The 23,176-nt window shown below is 35.9% G+C and overlaps 1 protein-coding gene across 19 annotated transcripts in view; it reads right to left on the bottom strand.

The window, feature by feature from the left end:
• Window positions 1–629: 629 nt before the first annotated feature.
• PAX2 (paired box 2) overlaps window positions 630–23,176 on the bottom strand; it is a 54,479-nt gene continuing 31,932 nt past the window's right edge. For 5 of the 19 annotated variants that reach the window (XM_072424035.1, XM_072424027.1, XM_072424029.1 and 2 more), the window contains 7 exons: window positions 16,225–16,400; window positions 14,160–14,286; window positions 9,111–9,320; window positions 6,664–6,765; window positions 6,020–6,118; window positions 3,683–3,769; window positions 630–3,037 (listed from right to left, as the gene is read on the bottom strand). In XM_072424035.1, the coding sequence (XP_072280136.1) occupies window positions 2,916–3,037; window positions 3,683–3,769; window positions 6,020–6,118; window positions 6,664–6,765; window positions 9,111–9,320; window positions 14,160–14,286; window positions 16,225–16,400 (923 nt within the window). In that variant the 3' untranslated portion in view covers window positions 630–2,915. Of the gene's footprint in view, window positions 3,057–3,682; window positions 3,770–6,019; window positions 6,119–6,663; window positions 6,766–9,110; window positions 9,321–14,159; window positions 14,287–16,224; window positions 16,401–23,176 lie in introns of all 19 variants that reach the window. The other 14 variants (XM_072424026.1, XM_072424032.1, XM_072424033.1 and 11 more) reach the window with 7 other exon arrangements.

Here is a 23,176-nt window from a genome sequence, read left to right as displayed (position 1 = left end):
AGAAGAAGGAAGCTGGGCCAGCTCGGGATCTACTGGACATGGTTTGCGGAGGGATCAAAGGCTTTTCAAGAGTAAAGGTAAGTTTTGTTTGCTTTTTTTTTAATGAAAGTACTGCTTTAAATGTGGACATATCTCTCTAAGGGAGCCTTTAATTGAAGTAAAAAAACAATCCTCACTCACTCCCTTTCCATCAAAATATAGGAAAACATAAAACATAAGTTTTTAATTTGAGATTTAAGTGACCATTTGGTTTGCAAAAAAAAAAAAGTTGCTACTTCTAAAGTTTGACATTGTAGGGCAAATGTCCCATGGTTTCTTTGATGACCAAAAAAAATATTGCACACTTACCTGAAATTGTATAGCATTTATTATACCAGTCAAACTTTGTGTGTGATTTACTATAAGTCAATTAAATTTAATTTCCTGGAGCCCTGTGAACCAATATTTGTGTAAATGAGTTTAGTGAAATATAATAATACATTTTTGCTTCTGATCTGCTTGGTTGTTGAATGGGATTCTTGTTGGCAGAGCTGAAATAACACCTTCTCCTTTTAGTAAATCATCAACTGGATCCTATTCATTATTGAAAAGTTTTATATGACCAAAAAACTGGCAGAAAGATGCTAAAATAGTATCAAGCACAGTTTTATTGACAATTGCATTGCTCTGCCTGCTTTTTAACGTCTTTATATATTAAAGGCAGATACAGGGGATTGTGTGCACATTAAATTGCATAAATCTCAAGACTCGGAAGATGTCACCCTGTTTTTAGTTACACTCATTTACAAATATCAGGAGTTCCCACAGATTTTTACATGATCTCTGGCTTGTACACATAGCAGATAATTTCATACATCGATTGGATCATGCAGAATTCCACAAAGAACAGATTCATGGTTTCTTATAACAAAAATTAAATGCTAACACTAGTAACTAATATTAGTTTAATGGGGTTGTCAGGACAAAGTTCTCAAGCAGGCTTTAATTATGGCAGCGCCACAAAACCTTGAGCAAAGTATGGTGGACTAGCTCTTTTTTTCACATTATTGCATTTTCCCCAGTGTACAATAATAATAATATTAGTTATTTGGTAGAAAAGAATATGATTTATTTCTCTTGTACCCATGGTGCTACTAACATCAAATTCAATGCCAATGTTAGAGTGATGGTTGCTGTATACCATTGCTACCAGGGCTGAGTTACATTTTTGACCAAATAAGCTAAGTTTTGGGGTTTTAAACAGTTACTAGTTCTTTAGGGACCATCATAATTTAACTGAGTTTTTCTAACAATCATCACAATATGTTAAAGGACCAACTAATCTAAAGAAAGTTTAGGTATCTGGAGTGCTAAATGAGACTCCATCCCTGATGGTGAAAGGGAACAACCTATGCAGTATGAGGTCAGAGTAATCAAAGGTGCCAGTGCATACCTGCAGCAGCCTTCTAAATCTTCTCAACCCAGTTGAATCTCAAACCATTTTAACACTTTCTAACATTGCTGAAACTTGCCCATTCCTTGCTATCTCCTGCACATATTGGACAGTGAGGTTGACCATCACGGTAATAGAACTTCAGACATCTACATGTCATACCTGCTGCAGATTGCTTCCCTTCCCTCCAATGACAAAGGTTCTTTAAGGTACTTACATGATTATATTATGTAAATCCAGTCCTGATTGCTGGTAAATGATAAGTGAGACTTGTTGATATTAGAGTGTTTTGTATAGGATAAAAGGAATGGAAGGGTGGATTTTACGTCTAGCTACTAGAAGCTGAGATAATAAATATTATGCTTAAAAAAATTTTGTCAATGTGAACTGTCTGTAAACCTGAAAGCTGGGTCTTAAGTGCCATTTTAATCTGCATAAAACTACTGAATTTACAAAAAGCCTGTATTTTGTAATTTTTTTTCTCCTAGAGTGTGAAATATTCACAATGGTTTGTTTATAGGGGCATAACAAAGCCCCCAGTATTGGACTATGACACACTAGTGCAAAACAAAACAAAAAAGCTAGAAGGAGGAACAATAATATATCAAGAACTGCTTTCTTCATGTAGTCCTATGACAATCTCTTCCATTTTTCAGCACAGTTTTTTTTGTTGTTTTTGTTTTTATAGAAAATTGTCTATTGTAACTTTTTACAGACCTTCATGATAAAGCATAAAAACAGTGTATTTTATATATATATTTATATATTCATATATTTTATATTTCTTTTTATGTTCAGTCATTTGACTTCAAATGTCCTCCTGTCTTCTCTGAGTTGATTGTTTTTCACAGGATTCGTGCCCATGTGTAGTATAATGAATGCCAACACAACTGATGGAGGGTATGAGGCAGGCATCCTGGCCGAGGCAGGAGGGGTATAGATGGCTAGTTCAGATACTCCCAAGAGTTATTATTAAGGATTTTTTTTATAACTCCTGCAATCTTCCAATTGGTTATTGTTTCAAAATTGCTGTGTCAGAACTGCTCTGTCCAGAAACATTTTCCCAGTGGAACAGATTTTGTGGGGAAATGGTTGGTCTTCTATTTAGTTTGATTTTTTTGCTGTTTAGAAATATCTCCATTTTTGGAATACATTTTTAATTTGGAGTCTTAAAAATCATCAGTCTTCATTATGCGCACTATGTTTCTGAAACCAATAACACTGTGATATGTTTCCAAGACTTTGCTGTCCAAAGGTCCCAAGATCCATGGTATCAATGAACATATGGACCTCTCATTTGCAGCAAAAGGGCTCCAGTGTCATATTTGTATGCTGGGTGTTTGATTAGCTACACTGAAAGTCATGAGAAGACTTTGTGGTGGAGAAGAGTTCAGCACTGTGGAGCTGAACAGGGTCAGTAGCTGTAGCAAAGTAATGGCAGGAGGCACAGTGTAAGAAGCTCTTCTTCCCAATATGGTGATGCTCACACAGGTACAATATGGAGGCCTAAGTTCTCGCTCTGCACTCTCATGTGGTTTCCATGATAACTAGTGGCGGTCATAGGCAGTGGCAGCAGTGGGAGGTGCGGAGCCCCTGGATGTGGCACTATAATAATAAGGGGAACCTGAAAGTTAACACAGGAAAAGAATGTACTGGTTGGAAGGACAACGAGTGAACAAAAACATTGACTTACAAATGTGACAAAACAAATAAACCTGATACAAGACACAATACTTTCAATTTAAGGAAATTACAAATTTAAAGCTAGTCATTTAGTTTTGGTTAGGAAGAGATAAGCCTCTATCACTTTCTCATTTGATAAAAAGATTTGCCTCTCACACTGGCTCTGCCTAGGAAAACTGTTGAGAATCAATGACTCCAATAAGGAATCTACTAACACAATTACAGGGGCAACACTAACTAAAGGGAAGACCATCATGATGGTTTGCAGCAGTGGAACTGTAAAAGGTGGGCTCCAGTGGTAAGCATATTTTTGCATATTGGGTTCTATATAGGAGATGTAATTTGGAGATTGCTTCTAAAAAAAGCAAAACAGGGATTCAGTGAAATCTGATGGAATTTAAGAGGCATATGATTCCATATTCCTATAGTTGAGGTTTATAAAAACAAATGCACCTCTAAAAAGTCAATTATAGTTCCACTGATCTTAAAGGTTTTTTTATCTTTCAGTGACCAGTCAGAATTTCAATGCCATTGGCATTTTTACCTAGAATTGAAGTAGTTACTCACTTAGTAATGCTGGGTTGCTGAACCTCCATGCTTCATTGTATGTTGTATACTGTGGGTGACTATAGGGATTTCCTGAAAATTCACTTCCTAGAAAGTCAAAAAAAAATGTAAATTGTTAGTCTTTTCTCAGATTTCAGAAATTGCTGTAATAAAGAATGTAAACGTTTACAACTTTAAAAGCTTTAACAAAAACATCTATCAAAAATTCATGCACAATAATGGAAATTAGGAAGTTGAATGAGAGAGTTTATTAGCATATGTTGTTCATCTGTTTACAACTTGTTTTATATCAATTCATTTTGGTTCAGCTGCCTTTTATTAGAGTTACAAGAGGTCAGCTGTGTTTTAATGGTAACTTAGGTATTCCCAATCCAGCAGGCTTCTTATTTTTCACATTGGTATATACTTTTAAAATATTCTCAAATTCTTTTTTAAATAATCAAACCCATCATTACAGTTTTGAGGCATAAAATAATTGTTTTATTCATTATTTTGTTTCAGTCAACTAACTGAATAATTAAAGTTTGCCAATGAGATTTCATGGAAGATCACATAAAGTATGGCTGAACATTGTATTGAATATTTCTGTATTTACCCAGCTAGAAACTGTAGGATTTAGAATAGGATAACAAGAGCATACATAAACCAGATTAAACAAATCCCCTGGCAGGTAATGAACATGATGCAATGAGTTGCCATTGGTACTATATCAGACGCAGGAAAATGCATAGCACTACATGTGTTTATAGGTGTGTGCAGAGGTGGGGGAGCTGACAGCGGACACTGGAAGTGTTTATTGATGAGAAGTGAAAGCATGCATACAGGAGGATAATGAGCTTTTGAGCTCAACTGTGACCAAGAGGAACTGAGCTATCTCTTTCCCTGATCACTAATGAAACAAGTGTAATTTCCTCATCAGCATTGAATTTTATTTCCATACTCCCCTATCTGCTCACCCGGCCGAAAGGCCTTTCCAGCAGTTCACTGCACCAATCGGGATTCCCTTTCCTCCAAGTTCTACCATAATGTCTCCTGAGAATACTCTTGTATATTAGGGAGTAGAGTGTAAAGGCTGAAAAATATGGACCTGTTCTACATCTTTATGCAATGTCATTTAATGGAGCATTCAGTCTTAGTTGTGTTATATATCTAGAAATAAATAAACAGGGGTATTAATGCATTGCTTGAGTCCTGTCCAGCAAAATAACCTCCCTCTATCGTAATATTACACAGTATCTTTCACAGGCTTTTGCTTTTTTATAACATAGTATGCTAAAATATAAAGAAATGACGTTCTAGGTGGTACATAAAACCAGTTATCTCTCTTTCAGCAGTACAGTATTGTGCCCAATATTCCAATTACAGCTTCATACATTCTATTATAGTTTCATATGTAGATAAGCCTGCTTTTATATTTTTGTATTTCAAATTTTTTTTTTTGGTTTTCAAAAAGATTTACAACAAATACAGGAATGGTGGGGGAATCAAAAGATTAAATAATAAAAAACAATTTATCAGTATTATTTTTTAACTAAGTAATCACTGGAAATTATAAAGGAAAATCATTGGTGGTTCTTATACTCTAGAATAAACCAATCCACACTAAACAAGTTCACTAAACTATCATCCTTCCTGGCTTTAAATATTTGCTTATATTTTCACCTTGCAAGCTATGAAAACTAGGCTGGTGGTTGGCTATTTAGGCATTCCTCAACACTGAGTTAGCCCTAACTCTCAACTAGTAGCTTGCACAGGGCTTCCTCTTTGTATACACAACAGTTAAATGGAATGGTGGAGTAAAGAGAATGTAAATATTTAAAATTATGAAGGGATGGCAATATTTAGGTGAACATGTTGCCTTGACCTGCCTAGGTAAAGCTCAGCTTTGCTTTAAAGTGAGGCTGAGAAAACAAAGGTCCTAGATGTACATGCTAGTCTAAAAAGAATCGCTAAATTTGTGGGACAAATTGCCATGTAAATAACCACATGTGAACCAAAGCAAACAAAAAGATTTGACACGGGGTGACTGGATATCACCAATTCACTAAAAATTTGCTTCCTTCCATCCCTTCCATCCTGTGCACCATAGACACAGTTTTTTAAGTGTGACATAAAAATATGCATCATGTTGAGTTTGAAGATCCAAATCTGTGCAGTGAACTCATTATTTTGATAAGTAGGCATCACAAAATAACATATATGTGCTCTCCTATGCCTTAGATAAGCATTAGAACGTAAAGGTTACATAACTTCCATCATATAGTAGAACACAGATTTAAAATTAGGACTTTAGACAGAAAACACAACAGATAGATATGCACAATGTGCTGGACTCACCACTCCCAGTCCTGCAGTGAAACAGACAAGGCTTAGAGCTGGACAGACATGAGCAGCACTCCACAGGCTGGACCGAATGGTGGACCGAAACGTTGGTGCCTGTCAATGCAGTGATAATGAGATGCCTCTTTCCTGCCAGTAACCTGTGGAGTGCTGCATAATGTGTGTGTTCACACTCTAAGTTTACCTAACTAGTGACGTGTGAGACTGACTGATGTTTGACTACTCCTAATAAACCTTCCTTTTAGTAGTTTTTTTGTTATACAGTTCCTGGCAGCTATAGTTATACAGTTGTAAAATTGTTTATAATATGTATAAAATATACATATAGCAACCACTCTTCTGCAGTCATTTTTATACTACAAAATAAACAATAAAAGTAGGAGTCTAATTTGTTATTTTGTAAATTCTTAATGTGAACTAAATCATACTGCTTTCCAACCTATCATATTGAAGAAGTGTATAAAAGTATATCCACTTGTATCTATACAGAGTATTTTGCAGTATTGTCATGATCATTGCATTTATGATTTGTGATATCGCTGCTGTGTACTGGAATGACATAAATAATGCTTATGCATCCTCATTTTAATACAACTAAAATTTGTAAATAACATATCCTCTTAAATTTAACAATAACTTACCAGGGACCATTCCAGCAAGGGTTGAAGTTGGGTAGCTGCCTTGTCCTGTAGGAGGAACGTGAGGAGGGTAACCAGGAAGGGTTGTACTTGTCATGTCTCGCCCTAAGGGAAAAAACAATAATTTTTACTATGAGCATGAAAAATAGCTCTTTATATTGAGTAAAGATACATAGAATTATTTCTTTGTTTCTCAAAAATAGAAAGTTTAGGCAAAAATGCAAGGTTGTGACCTCCACAGAACTGATGCTAGGTATACAATATACAATTTTCTCTCAATGTTATTCTCTATTAGTTTAAACTGATCCCTGTGATTTACTACAAGTATTTGATGTACATACACTTGTTTTATAATTATATTTGATTCCACTATATTTACTAATCAAATTACTGAAAACAAAAAGTGGTTTAATTTGTGTCTAATTGGACAATGAGGACAGCAGGTATATAGATTAACTTTAACTAACAAAGTACATCTAGTTTTAGAAACAGAAGAAGGTTTACTGTGGTCCCCACTCTTTAAGAATACTCTAAGCATGGTTGCTAATTCAATTTCTTGTTATGAAGATAACTACTAAATGCAGAAATTTTGTATGTGAATTACTATAACTCTATGACATGAAATGTAAAAGAAATATGAAAATCACATAAAAAATACTTTTAGGTAAAGGTTGCAACAATACATCATTTAAAATGCATACTTGCTTAAAGTGAACCTGTACTCAAGCAATACATACTAACTATTTAAATATCCTAAACAAGCAGTAAAGGCACCTAAAACAAGCCACCTGTGGCCTCTGTATCTGTAACCATTGGAGGGAAATTTGCTATCACATTCCACTGACATATTTGCCATTTCTCTATGTAGATGCAGATCTTGGCAGACTACCAGTTTTCACATATAAACAACCAGCATGTGTTTCTAAAGCTACGTACACACTTCCAATTATTATCGTTGGAAAACGAACGACGAACGATCCTGCACGATATCTACGAACGATCGTATAGCACCGATCCTGGACATAGAGATAACGACACGATCGTTCGTAGATATTGTACACACAATAGATACGATCGTTTGAGCGATAGAGGAACTATGTGCACGACAGGAAAGTGAACGAACGTTCGTTCATTACGCATGCTCAGCCCATGGACGATCAACGAACGACCGTACACACGAACGATGTTCAACGATCGTCGTCCAATCCGATCCGCCGGTCCGGACGTTCGTTTCCAACGACTTTCCTCGTTCGTCGGCGTCGTTGGTTACTTTTTTACGAACGATTTTTTGCCCAATCGATCGTTCATCGTTGGTTTTGAACCATAAAAATTGGAAGTGTGTACGCACCTTAAGAGGTTATACGCCTGGACTCCAGAGTGTTTGTTGTGATCCATAATGATCTTGGAGAAGATAAAACTTCACATTAAAAGTGCATAGCAAACTCAGGGGTGGCTTGTTTTACACTTCTTGCAAAGACTAAGTAGTTTATAGTTCATAGTCTAACCACAGGTGTACTAAATACAATGCAGCCTTTAAGTTTGTAACTTTCATATTTTACTTGTTCATCTCTTTATTGTTTTGTTGTTAGTATGGGAAGGGCACATTTTCCACACTCTGACTGCACTTTTATTTTCTTTCATTCACACACATCACATCTGCTCCATCAGTAAATAAGTAAATAAATGATCAAACCCCAAGGCTCTCTGCATACATTGCACAACCTCAGATTACACATATCACATTCAAAGTCTAAATCTGAGCAAGACTAGAACCTGTAACCACACACACTATGGGTAATACATAATTATTTATTCTGAAAACTTTTATTTCTGTTTTTATATCTGTAAACTCACAAAGCTTTCTATTTCTATACAGCTTGAAAATAAGCAGGATACCGAAACCACTGAAGATTGTTTAGGTAATACACATATAATACAATCATATTACACTGACACTAGCATTTTGGTATCACAGAACCTCTAGTGGTCGATTGGCTGCCACATTAGGACTGCAAATGGGGAAAATTTCCCAATGTATATAGAAAATAAATAAACCCTACCTTTATCCACTTACAACCTTAAAACAAAATTTATATTATGAATATGGGCTAAAGAAATTATTTTCAGGGCAGGTTATTTGCAGAGTCCATAAATCTACAATAATGGCTAATTTCAACAAAATGTTTCACCAGCCTGGGGAAATAAACCCCTGCCACTCACGCCAACCAACCTTTAGGGGGAAACTTTATGGTTTTTTAAGACAAAGCATATTAGAACATGTGGTTGTGTTCTATTGGTTCTGATGTACACAAGAAATCTGCACAAAAATAGTTGATTAGCTGATATAGTATTTAGGTAGTTGGGGTTGTCTGACAAGTTGTTTTCCAATATCCACATAAACTGGTTATTTGAGTATGCAGTTGATTAATGCATGAGGGTAAGTTTGGTACCTGCTATGAGTGGCTGGCTGCCGAACTGCCCATAGGGAGGGCCATGGTGAGTGAAGGAGCTGTACGTAGGTGTTGACGCATCAACCGTGAGGGCCATCTGAAAAGGCTGAAGATCAGCCAGCCCCGAGCTGGCTAGTGAAGAGGGAGTGAAGGGAGTAAGGGAAGCTTCATGAGGCTCTTGCTTTACATATAGGTGAGAGGAGTAACTCTCTGTGAGGAAGAAGGAAATGGATGGACAGAAAACAGACAGACACAGGGTGGAACACAGAAAGAGAAAAAAAAATATATGTATAAATGTAAATGAAATGATATAAAACAAAGTAAAAAAATAAAAAAAAGGTTTAAAATAAGTAAAAAAAATGGTTCTTTACTCCATTTGGCACCCAGTCAGTTCTCTACTGTTCTATAGTCTGTGACTAACCAAGGCCAGAAGTCATGTTCTAAGGTCCATATCACACAGGCATGCTGTAACTGGATGCAGAATAAGTACAAAAGTATAACTGCCACCTCCTGAAGAGCCTAAATCGCTAGTGAGGAAGTAACAACAAATACATTGAGCTAGTGGTCTCTTAGCAATAATGGCACTGGCAACTTTCTACCAACATCAGAATCACTGGTCTCCCTAAATCTTACCAAAATAAAACCATTGCATCTGAAACACACAGCGTTTACTGGATGGTATGTTTATTTTTTTTGACAAATGAGAGCTCTGGGAACACTATATATCCTAAGTATTTATGCACGTATACATTTGATGGACAGTGCAAAGAATAATAATCAAGAGTCTGTATAGAAAAACATAGCCTGCTTACATTTAAGCAGGTGTATCAGTGTGAAAAATCTAGGCTCAAGATTGTGCTATGGTAAAATATGAATAAGACCTCTGACCTTGCACTACTCTTCCTGGATGTCCAGAATAACCAATTAACCAGTGATGGATGTATATCCATAAAAGTGCTTGACTAACTTATTCAAACCAAACCAGATCTTGTATGTCCTTTCTATTAGAGGCTTAGCCTGTGACCCTTAGTTAATCTTAAAAGGAAACTTACAGATACAAGGATTGATGGGCAAATTGTCTACAAAATCTATAACAGACTTTAAATGAAGAACTGCATGGCATTACACCCATATCTACTACTGTACAAAACATGTTCTGCCAAAACAATATGCAATACTTAAGGTGAGGACAGAACAGATTGCATTCGTCTTTTATTGTTCTGGTTGATAGAAATTGATGGAAATGATTGGATAATCTAATGGTTTACTGCATCATGATTATTTAATAATCTGGAGCAAACAGGATTGACACACAGTAACCCATAGCATGCAATTAGATTCAATTAGTCTGACATCTTTTTGTTGCTTAGTGTTGATATCTGATGTGTTGCTTAGTGTTGATATCTGATGTTGCTGTACATATCTTCACATACCTAACTCCCAATTGTATCACATGCCTATGAATCAGATTTGCAATGGAGTTTATTCTCCAAATCGGTAATCCGTAACCACAACATTAAATATAAAACCAGGAGATTGACCAACACAGTTTCTCAGATTACTGGAATGTGCTGTCATTGACCCTTGTTCTGTATTCATCCATACAGATTTAGTCATTGCCACCCGCCTGTGATAAATGCCTAGCTCTAGAATGCTGAAGTAGTCATCCTGTAGGTTCCATCAGTACAATTGATTCTCCCTTGAAATATAACAAATGGATTTTGCAGGACAGAGAAGACACCAAGAGCTCTTTAACAAGGCAGTTGAATTTACCAAATTATATTATTATGTTATTTCCTGCTGGCAGCTTTTATTGAATCTGCACATTTTAAATTATTTTGTCAAATAAAACGATTGAAGTTGGAAAAATGATTCTGGAGAAGGCAAAGCACAAAATAAAAAAACACACAGCAAACGCAAAAGAGGAATCAGCATTGCTGGTTTTAAAGAGAGCCTCTAGTCCAAGAATATTGTGAATTTGTGTTCGGGATACTTAATTAGCTTATCCACTAATAGCAAAAAAATGAAAGCATCTCTCACCTTGACAAAACTATCTGGGACGCCTGTACTTCCCTTCCCTATAATAATCACTTCATGAATCATTCATCTTTAATAGATTATGCAAATAGAAGGACATAAAATCAACAATGATCAATAACGCCAGGCGTTTAATTACTTGTAAAAAAAAACATTTTAAGATTAAGGATGATCTGCAACCTTTTTTGCCTAATGAAACCATTATTCCAAAAACTGGAGCATAGCCTAAGTGCAGTAAAACACCCCCCCCCCCCCCCCTTTTCTTAAGCTTTTTCCTTAATCTGTCCTTTAAAATGTTTACCTTCATTACTGTGGGTAAACAGCACTGAGTGCTAATGAGCATTTCTATGCTCCTCTATTCACTGATTGAAATCCTGCATGCAGATGAACATGTTAGTGTTAAGGTGCCACCTGGGAGTGTCATGCTGAGGCTGCAATGAAAGTTTCCAACATTTGGGCTAAGAATGGATTAGGCATAGGCACCTCAATGACATTGAAGAAATAGGAGAACACCCTGACAGTGGTAGATTATTGTAAATAAATCTGGTTGCAGTAAAACACTTTTTAAAAACACCAATGTATGTTTAGCACCACTTAACATAGCAAAGGAGGGATTTGCTAGTGCACATCTGGTTTTTGAAAGGAAGCAGCACAGCTTAAAATAAAATACAGTGAATTGTGACCTTGGGTAATTCACCTTACCCTTCTTATCAGTGGATCATGACCTACAGCTGAACTGTAGCACATAATAACCGCCGAGTTATCACCAGTCATTTAATATACTGTTCCACCATATTAAGGCCCATCAATACATTCTCCCTGCCTTGATTGACATACCAGTCACAACAGCACACATGGCAATAAAATATCACAAAAATGTGTGTGCCCTTGTGGCAAAACTAGCTTATCCAAAACATAACACTATGCTGTTAATATATTCTTTCTAGCTTGCATAGATCACTGGAAGATAGCAAGTTCTAATATACAATTTTAATTTGTGTAGTAGCAGGCCTCAATTTTCTGGTATTTTATGTAGGATTTTTTTTTAAGCTAACAGCCTTTTAGGGTTGTGAAATTAAATCTAATATTTCCTAGTTTATATTTATAAACCTAAGAATCTAACTGGAATCAAGAGTCTGAGACGAACCATAAAGCCTGCTCACTAAAACAAACCACACTTTAGAAGAACCTGCTTAAAATAAAACTGCCTGCATGCCTCTTATTTTTCCATTATGATAAGTGGATAAAGCTTTGCAAATCTTTTTAATGTCCTTTGGCTATTTTAATGCCTTCAACCACTACCCTAAAATGGGGAATGAAAATTTTTTGGGGGGACTTTTGATTAAAGTCACTTTTCTTATACCGGTAGTTTCTGTTTTAAGAAGTCATTACCATTCTCAACCCAGTGCAAACAAATGGATTTAAAGATTGTCCTACATGCAGATATCGAAACCTAACTCACTAGACAATGAGACATATGTTAAGGACCACCTAAAAAACAACAAAATATGCCTAACAAAAAAGGTTGCCAATCAGCGATGGCCATTATTTAGTACATAGCATTACTGTATTTCCTAAAGACAATATTCAATTGACAGTGTGAATCGTTTCTGCTTTCTAACACTGACACTAACATTATATCACTATTGTTGTCAATTTAATAATATCAATATCAATAAGTAGTAGTTTTTTTTATCATAAATGTATGAATGGTAAAAATGTTAAATTTTGTGAGCAAACAATGGTTGTAGAGCAGTTTGTTTTTAAGATTTGTCTAGTTTTAGATTCTTACTTTATATGCCAAAATAAGCTGAATGTACAGTTTTTCTCATGTCCTTGTATCTGGAAGCTGTATTGTGAAACTAATGTACTAAGCATAAGTCATTTACCATGTACCAAAATGAAGGACAAGCAACTGTGCATTTAGTATATAGAAATATATGTGTGAATGCAATAGAGTAGTGAGCTTTATTTACTAAATTAGTTTAGATTGTTCATTTAGCAAAGTAAATTATCAACCCGCAAGGGAGGTGAAAACTGGACTAGTCCACTGACACTTTTTATCCCCATCTATCAGATTATTTTAGAAATATTTACAAACATTTTGATGGTTCTATTTCAGTCTTCTAGTTTTCATGAGACAGCAATCTTGCTAGTTGAACCAATATTTCAGAAAAATCAGCTCTGACAATTAACCAAGAATTAAATAGTGTTTGTTCAGTCTTACAACATAAATACATCTACTGTTTATGTGTAGTAAATACTGTTTAAAGGAAGTGGTTCTTTTTTTATATTATTCAAATATACATAACAGTTTGGCGTTTAATGAAAATATTCTTATCAATGTGGGTTAATAGTTTGTAAACCTTGTTTGACCAAATCATAAGCGGATGTAATTTCCAGTTTAGTACTGTACAATATGTCTCAGCGTTCATCTCCTTGAATTTACATTTCAGCCAAGTCATGATTCATATAACAAACTCCCTACATGGCTGATACCTCAACAGCTGAGATTGACCCTCCATTGGCTAAGCTAAAAGTTTTTATATTTATTACAATAAAAATATAGACCATCAATTGGGTTGCAAAAACATGTACTTGAATAAAAATGTTAATATTTTAAAATATGTGCTTGCTGAAAATGAAACTAACAAACACTAACAGCAAAGTGTTGATGAAGTCAAAACAGTTGATATTGATTTGGTAATATGTAAGGGGTCCATGGGTGTCTGTACTGCAACTATCAAGTCATGTAAATTATAAGGCTTTCTAATTGGTAAACTAGGTTATCGAGAACCTATTGGATGTAGCAAAGTACATAACAAATCCACCTCCTGAAAGAAGATTTTTTTCATGATTACTTCCTGACTGGAGCTTATAACTGAAGTCTTTTAACTATACTTTATGATTTTTTTTTTTTGTCTGTATATTTTCCTATTGAAAACTTAATGTACCACATTACATGCACCATTAAATTGTGATTTTGTTGTACTTAAATAAAACCCAACCTACCTGTTACAACTGGGTAGCTCTGAGGTCCTGACACGTTGGTACCAAGGTCCGCATTACCGGAGGCTGATAAACTAGATTTGACTTCATCCAAGCCAGGGGTTAGTGCTGGAAGGGAGTATTCATTTGCCTGGTCATAGGGAATAGGATAATGAACATCTTAGAACATATTAACAACATTCTCTGGTAATTAATTTTTAGGTAAGTGCTGGACCATTTTTTATTGTTAAAGCCTTTTTGTGGCACACTATGGATAAAAAAGTAAAATTTCATAATAGCTAACTTTACACAGCATAATTCAAATGTGTAAAGAATCACCAAATGTCATCCAGTGTTTCTAGCACATGGATCTACTGGTTCTTATCATGTGACTCAGAAAAATGATATAATAATGTTTTACATTTTAGCATCCTTTAGGTCTCTGCTGCTTATTTCGGCACCATTGGAAGTATTTAAAACATTGTCTAAGACCAGTTTGATCTATATACCAGCACACAATATAAATAAAATGGTGGTGGTATTTTCTAACTTGATAAAAGTATTGTATTTGTATATATATATATATATATATATATATATATATGTGTGTGTGTTTTTAAAACACAAGTGAAAATTTGGGTTATGGTTTTGTAACAGTTACATAAGCAAAGTCACAGGATTGCTTAGTAATACAAATAGGAAATAAAAAAAAAGTCACCTGTCATCCTAAATCATCAACATTTGATTTTTTGAATGATGTGCTTCATTAAATACAAAGGAAGGACCACTCCCCCATCACCCTGGTCTCTTCTCCCTCTTCCTGTGCAGTGGGGTATGAAATTGGGGAGTGGGCCAGAGCACATGGCCAACAGAAGGGTGGGAGGGGGAGTCATTGAATTTGAAAGGGTGTTCTGTCCAAAACAATCTAGTAATTGCCTTCTTATTATGGTTTTCTCAGAGAGCAGACCTTGCTCTCTACAGCTGCCTTTTCAGTGGGATAATAAACAGGGGGGAACCAAAAAAGGGATAAAAAAAACTCTGTCTGATTAATATTACATTAAATTAAAACTGATTTTCTGCTCTTTCTAGCCCCGTTTTCTTCATCCACACCCCCACCTCTATGTCTGGACACCACAGCCTAGTCATTTCCAATTCCTTTTCGTATTGATCTTCCTGTTGAAATCAGTTTCGTAATTAGCTGCAAATTAGGCCTTCTACTGGGGGTGAAGCTGCCCCCTGATTTATCACCCGAGTAATTCGCTGTGATCGGAGAGAAATTAAAATGAACTCAATTAGGCTTTAGATTTGCTTTATGGCCCCTGCTTTAAGTTTCAGGGGGAAAAAATGACTGTGCTGGCGTTTAATAGTCTAATGAAAGTAAATAAAGGTTATCCATTGTAATAAACTCAGGGACTCTGGGAGAAGAAGAAATCTACTCTCAGACATGGCTTCTCTTCATTTCATGTTTTATAGTTTGGGACATTTTCTAAAGATGTTTTTTTCATTTCATGTTCTATTAAGATAAACAACCTTTAAGATGAAGCTAGAGAAGTGGGTGGTTTTGGAGAGAGGCAGACAAAGAATACACATCCTTCTGAGCAGTTTTTATGGTTACTAAATCTATTTCAATAAAGTATCAGAGGGTTTTAGAGCAACACAATATTCACCACGTGGTGTCCTATTTACAATATGTCCTGACTAATGACATACGGAAGAAACTGAAAAAGATGGCGTGTTGGATCTGTTGTGCACAAATCAGTAGAACCCCCAAAAATTGTCCTATTGATGAGTTCACGCTTTACAACTGGGGTTAGACCTTAAATACACACTCCTATTGCTACTGTTTCATTCCAAGATCAAATAGTTTGGTCACAGAGTGTCTTTGCTCCCATCTGCACTGCCAAAGTATAGAACACAGGTGCTGGAAGCAGATTTGTAGAAACCCTCATACATATATTTCTTAATAAAACTTAAACACAGTTTTTTCTTTTTCATTGCCATTATGCAAAGGCAAATGTGCAATACACCACGCTTCTCTTTGTCTTTAAATCTAAGCTAGGCACATATTTTCTGTATCATTCACAGTTACCTGTTCTGATTTAATGTGTTCTGAAGTTTGAAACACATCAGGATAGGACGGGCGTTCAAAAACTCGATCTAATGCTTCCAACTGTTGCTGGGTAAAGTTGTCTGCTCGTAAATGTTTCCGTAAGCTCTCCACACTACTCTGAGAATCTCCATTTGGTACAGAACCATCAGATACATCTATGAAAAAGAGAGGATAGCATAGCGTTTAGGAAAGTTTTATCCTTACATATAACAATTCTATATACCAACTCATAATTCATATTAACAAAATATTTAGTACACTGTTTGACCACTCCCAAGGTGCCTGCATTATTAAAAGCTTGTGTCTCTGCAGCTTTCTGTATCAGCTACCCATCTCCTCTATACTAACTACTGTCTGAAGCATATTAGGATGGTAGCAATGATCAATGCAAAATAAAGTCTGATTTGCTTACAGTGAAAAACACCTCCCTCTGTTTCATTTCCATTATGCAGGGAATGCAGTGAATGTGAAGTGATTGTAAATATTTTAGTCAATATATCTAATTATCTTTGAATACATACAGAAAAAGACTATTACGGTTCTGACAATAAAATCCAATCTATCCCAAACACTTTTTCTTATGTGGGTGGAGTGAGACCATTCGACTCTGTCTGCAACCCTGGTAAAGAATCTCTCCCAGTATGGTTGTGTCAGCCTAAGATATTAGCGTTTGAGCTAAGCTGTTTGTATTGTCTGTCTGTTAGTCCTCTATATAGTTTTATAGAGAAAATAGAAGTATCTAATGTAGACCAGCATTTAGAACTTCAAACTACTAACTATGCCAGATCTAGGTTTTGGTTTATCTATTTGGAATTTGGAATACAATGCCTGCAAAATATGGGAAGATGCACTGTAGCATATTAGATTTTATAGTATAAATTTCATCTGCAGGGCTTGTCCTCTTTTTTTTTTCCAGTGAGGAATAATGCTGAAGATTACATTAAGGCCGATAAATCTTATTCTTTGCAGGTGATTGTGGGATATGATATAATCAATATTACATTATATACCATGGAGCAGTATCCTTCATAAGCTAACGTAAAATATCAAATATTGATCAGAGGAAGTCCACAGCATTTTGCCAGACCCTGTAACAAAGCATCATGTTCATTTATGCTAGGTGAAACAGTTCTTACTTTTTTTTCATCCATTATAGCCATGGGACTACAAAAATATTGTAAACTTTTTGAAGATTCTGCATACCTAGGTATTTATGTATGGCCACTGATCTGGCTGTGTTTCATGGCAGAGTTGATTTGCTCACGTGGTTAGCTAAACACTTTTGCTGTTTACCTGAGGTTCTGCTTTAAAGGGTATGTAAAGTTTTGGAAAAGTGGTGTGTAACAGGAAGGAGATTATAGAAAAAATATAGCTCTTTTTAGGTTCTTAGGGTTTTGAAGATTTTTGTAAAGAGTAAAATTAAAGCTGTACTGGGTAGATATGTAAATTGTTATTGCTGTTTCCATATTTCTCCCAATACAGATTTTCTTCATATCTTGTCCCTGCATGTAATTCATTCACATTACATACCAGAAGCTCCTACTACAAATCCTTGCAGAATCTTAGAAAGCTGGTAAATATGCTAAAATGTCAATTTAAATACCAAGCTAGAGGATCTCACTATTTTTAAGACACAACACCTGGTCATTTTATGTTTATTACAAGCTAATTCTGGAATTTTGTAAAGTAATGCATTTAAAAGAAGAATGTCTGTAGGTTTTGGACAAAGTAAGTTTTAAATGGGCCCCAAATGGTGAAAATTGTATCAGTATCTTACAAGCACACTTCCTACATGGGTTAAAGAGAAGTGCCCTTTGTAAAGGAAGAGTCATCCGCTAACACACATCAGTTTTACACACATTTAAAAGTAAAAGATCAGCTTTTAAAAGAGCCATGACCCAATAGACAGATGTCTGATCCTGTATATGTGTACGTGTGTGCTTTGATTACTCTCACAGAGCTGTCCTCCCTCCTCTGCTTTATTTATGCAGGGGGCCTTTTCAGATCTCGACAAATCTGTCAGTCTAAATTTGCGAGAGATTATGGTGCTCCCTCTCTTGCACAGGGAGCGATGATATATGATATGTGCTAGCCCTATTGATTGCCTGATCTGGTGGCAGAGGGCCGGCGAAATGAACTTGAAATGAACATCATGCCTCAACTCATTGTGCGTATAATACACTACTTAATCCCACATTTTTCAGCTGCTATGGAATTCAATTGATCAATCATGTTCCACTGATAGTGCTCTTTTAGGGGTTATTGCTGCTCTGTACGTCATACAGTTATTTATTTATTTTACCCATCATAGACCTGCTGATTGGAACCTGCTTTAAAGAAGAAACATAAAAAGTAATGCTAGGGAGAGGGGTATGGGAGCAGGAAAAGAGAGACACAAGGTAATTAACCTTGTGAAGACAGGACGGTTACAGTGCATGCGTCCTATATATGGCCATTATTTATAGAACTAGTGATGCATAAATGAGCTATACCCACTTATGTCATATTCATAAGACACGTAGAGCCTTTCATAATAACACACTGCAATAATTCTGTTTTACCACATGAACCAATTAAAGTTTACTTCTAATACCTCTGACAGGAACAAGGAATGAATACATACTTGAAAATTGTGACATGGAATAAGTGATGGAATCCAATGTTTTATTGTGACATAGACAAGGATTTGGGGGGAACCTGCTTTTATCAATGGCACACTGAAAACTTATTCCAGGTCCCTTGTCTATCTTGCTTTTATATCATTTTGTCTTATCCATGTCTATGCTTCTATTGTGAAAACTGTATGACTATATATATATATATGGGTGATCCTTTCAAAACTTATCGATATTTTGTTTCTTCTCTTCCCACACAACCTCTATTCAGCTGTGGTTAAATGCAACAAGAGAATAACTGAGTTTAGTGGATGTTGAGAAGTCACAGGGCTCTTTATAGTTTAGGAAAGATGAATCAAACTCTTCCTTTTCTTGTTTTATGGTCTGTATGAATAAAGTATATGTAAACCGAGTCCCAAAAATGATATATGCTTTGACATGTGAATGTATTTTCAAAACAGTATTTTTTAAATTAGGAACTTAAATTACAAATAACACCTGTAATGTCTGCCTTGCTTGGGTTTTACCTGTTATTGAATAACAACAACAACACTTAGTATGTAAGATCTACTGTCAGTACTTGAGATTAAGAAATCTGCCTTGAAAAACAATGTGCAGCCAACACTGGAGAGTGTATGTACATAGAAAGTTGTTGTAATGTAACATAAGTTTGGACAAAAGGGTACACAGGCATATACATACTGGGGAAGAGGTGACTGTAATTTGAGGAGCCCAAACATCCTACCCTCTCGCCAACAGAAGCCCCCCTCCTTTGGGGGAATAGGGGTGCAATATGGGGGGTAATGAAGTAAATTTAAAAAAAAGGAAGTAAAGCTGCCATCAGTGTCTTAAATACGGTCCTTAATGTTGGTACTCCAATAGCTTTGGGTAACAGCATCTTTAGTAAAAAAAACATAAATTCGTATGTTTCATCTAACACCTTGTTTTAAAAACAGGATTAAAATGGAACCTTTGTGCAGCTGGAACTGTCTTTGGGAAGTAACTATTCTAGCTTTATATTGTAATTTATTTGTATATTGTTCTGCAAATGTCTAAAATATTACAGTATTCTACGAAATACATCATCCCTTTGGTCCTAATAAATTGCATTTAAATACCTTTAATCTTTTTACTTTTAAACTTAGACCTCACAATGACAGGGTTAAACTCTCGGACTTCGCCAGATGAATATTTTATTTTTAATTAATAATCTAATTGCAATATTGTGTCTTGTTCTATTAGGACGTGTAGTTAATGGCACTTTCCCCCCACCACCACTACCACCGCCACCACGCACTTCCTAATTCCCTCTGAAACCTGCCGGTGTCAGGCATCTTTCCTGGACACCCCCTTGGGGGCCTTTCATAGCGTTGGCAGTTGTTGCAGTTTCAAACTCAATTGTTCTCGTCGGTACTGAGGCAAATGGAGTCATTAATTACCTTCTATCAGCTGGGCTGAGTTCAGAAGGCGATCAATAACCCAGCGTTTGTCATTCACAGCAGCAAGCGAGCGAGCAGGAGAACAGCTAAACCAATACCCGCACAGAGCACAACAACATCATATAATCATAATACTAGTCATCAATACTGTAGCAGTGTTTTTCTTCACAGAGATAATTCATTCCTTCAAAAACAGAAAATGACTTTCCCTTTCTCCGTCAGAGCTGAGGGAAAGGATGTAGGAAGCTTTGGTTGTGAAATCTGACATCAGTCATCATTCTTTGGCCCCCGGTACGAGGCATTGCCTCAGCATTATGCAGGGGGATGCTGCAGACCAGTTACTGCTTTCATAAATGCTTTACCTTTATTAAGCTCATTAATCATAGATTTAAAGGCTAGAGTTGCAAGCATTGAAGATCTAGGCCAAGGGTATGCAGCCTACTGCATGCCAGATGTTTCTGAACTCCAACTCCAATCCGGCATCTGGTGGAAGCCACACATTAGGAACATTGCCGCTGCTTCTGTGATAAGCAAGGCCTTACCTCTCGCATACTGTTTTACATCTAAATAGGCGTGCGCTGTGTTGCACTTCATTTAAGGTCAATGCCTTTAAAAGAGGTGGATGAACTCACTTATTTACTGTCAAGCTTACTAATCTGGACAACAGCTGACAAGTTTGAATGGCCTTATGTATAATGAATCAATAGCTTGTCATTAATCTGATAGTTTAGGCATCAAAATGAAGCCTAATATTGAGCAAATGATACTAAGAATTGAATTTGCCACCTAAAAATTAAAGGGGAGCTCCAGTTTCACATAAAATTGATATACCATATATATATATATATAAGTGCTAGACAAGTAATTTTTAAACATTATTAACACTAGACTTGAAATTAAGAGCCTAATGCACAGTTTGAATACATATAGGTTTACTCTTTAACTTGGATTTGTAATTCTGTACAGAAAGACATGTGACTTACACATTTATGGCATGGTACGGATCAAGAAATACACTTTGCCATGTCACTTCTTACCCTTCAACCCTCTCATTGGATTTTGAGGTAGCATCATCCTCCTATCTTATTGGCTGGGTAGGTCATCCAGGAAGCAGTGAAGCTGAACCAGGGAGTAGTAAAGCTATATCTTCCCAGCTATTCACTGTGAAAGGGGTTTGCTACAAAAACGATTAAGCAAAATGGCTAATCATTTGGCTTGCAAAATTGTAAACACATATGACTCTCCATTTATATCTGCAGAAGGCCATGTTTTTTACAACTGCAAAAAAAAAATATACATATATATATATATATATATATATATTCATTTCAGGCACTGCAAAATTACTCAGTTTGTAGACAAATTTTCCTCAAATCCTTATTATTTGTAGCTGTATTCAGTGCACACTTTCTGCCAAAAAGTCTGTTGATAGATTGATGTCTAACTTTGATACACTGAACATATAAGTTTTGTGAGATATGGGCAGGGAGATATAATTCCAGTGAAAATCTTGCCTTCTTTAACAACACTAAGGGAAATCAAATGATTATCATACGCAACAAATTCAATTATCTTTAAAAAACCCCAAAAAAGTAAAATACAACTAACCTTTATTGTATTATTTATGTTACATTAAAGGTCAGCGTAACCTTTTGGTCAAACATCAGCCTGCCATTGGAATCTTTTTCCAATATGTTTCCATAATCTCTTATTTATTGTTTCCAATATTGAGTCTACAACTTTTTGTAGAGCTGTTTTTTTTTCCTTACAGTCATTTGATCATTTCTTACTGGGTTCTATACAAGACCTCACAGGCATAAGGGCAAATGACAGGTAATCAGAAGCACCAAGCTACACCACCAATCACTAAATTCTTATGTACTATCTATGATCAGAAGGCTCAGCAAGAATGTTTTTAATTATCACATTAAAAAGAAACTATGACGCCAATGCTCCAAGCAACACTGAATTGACTTAATATGTGATGAGGTAACAACACTGAATAAAAGACACCTAGTTGTACAGTCAGTGAGCGGAGAAACCTAATAAGTTATGCATGAAGACAAATTGTATGCTATCACCTAGGTAGCTGAGCAAACAAGGTAAGGCTTCACCAACTAGACGTTGGAGATATTCAAACATGAACATCCCTACAAACTATCATTTATCTGTGAGAAAACAAATGAAGCATGTTGTATATGCCTCAAAGCAAAACTAATGTCAGAGAATCCAACATAAAATTGTACCTGTGTGGAGAGGAGACAGAAATAAATGTGTTTTCCTTGACAGAGTTACCATGCAGTCTCCTTCAAGACCAGGGTTCAGATCCACTGAACCAGAACATCACTGCGCCCAAGTCCTTACATCTCTACAGCTTGAACTTTTCCTTTCTTCTTTATCTGTCTGGTTAGTTATAAACTCATTCAATTAGAGTCAACAACTGAATCTAGATGTTCCCAGCATTCTGTTTTTGTCCACCTTGATAGATAAATTCTGTTTTAATAAAACTGTCACATTCTCTAAGGCTTTAGCCACCTTTCATAAAGAAAAAAAAGGAGTAATACTATTAGAAATATGATATTTGGCGTCCTTTTCTCATCTCCTTTTATCTCCCCATTTAGAAAATCTTGAAAGCAAGTTTAAAGCTGGGTTATACTACCTGTGAGATTACTCTCTTTTCAGCCGCCCAATAATAGTCAGATTGGGAAGCGATCGTATGTCTGGGTAGTCCATGACCTCAGCAGATACCCCTTGGTTGACTGATCCTGGGCTAAAAAAATTAAAAATGAATTACCCACAATTATTGCTATTATTTCCTCAAAGCAACGCCAATGCTAGAAGTCTTGGATCAGATCATAAGCATGCTCATAAAAGCAA

The sequence above is a fragment of the Pyxicephalus adspersus genome, chromosome 10 (genome assembly GCF_032062135.1).
Source record: "Pyxicephalus adspersus chromosome 10, UCB_Pads_2.0, whole genome shotgun sequence".
NCBI lineage: Eukaryota > Metazoa > Chordata > Amphibia > Anura > Pyxicephalidae > Pyxicephalus > Pyxicephalus adspersus.
This window is presented reverse-complemented; position numbering and strand designations above follow the sequence as displayed.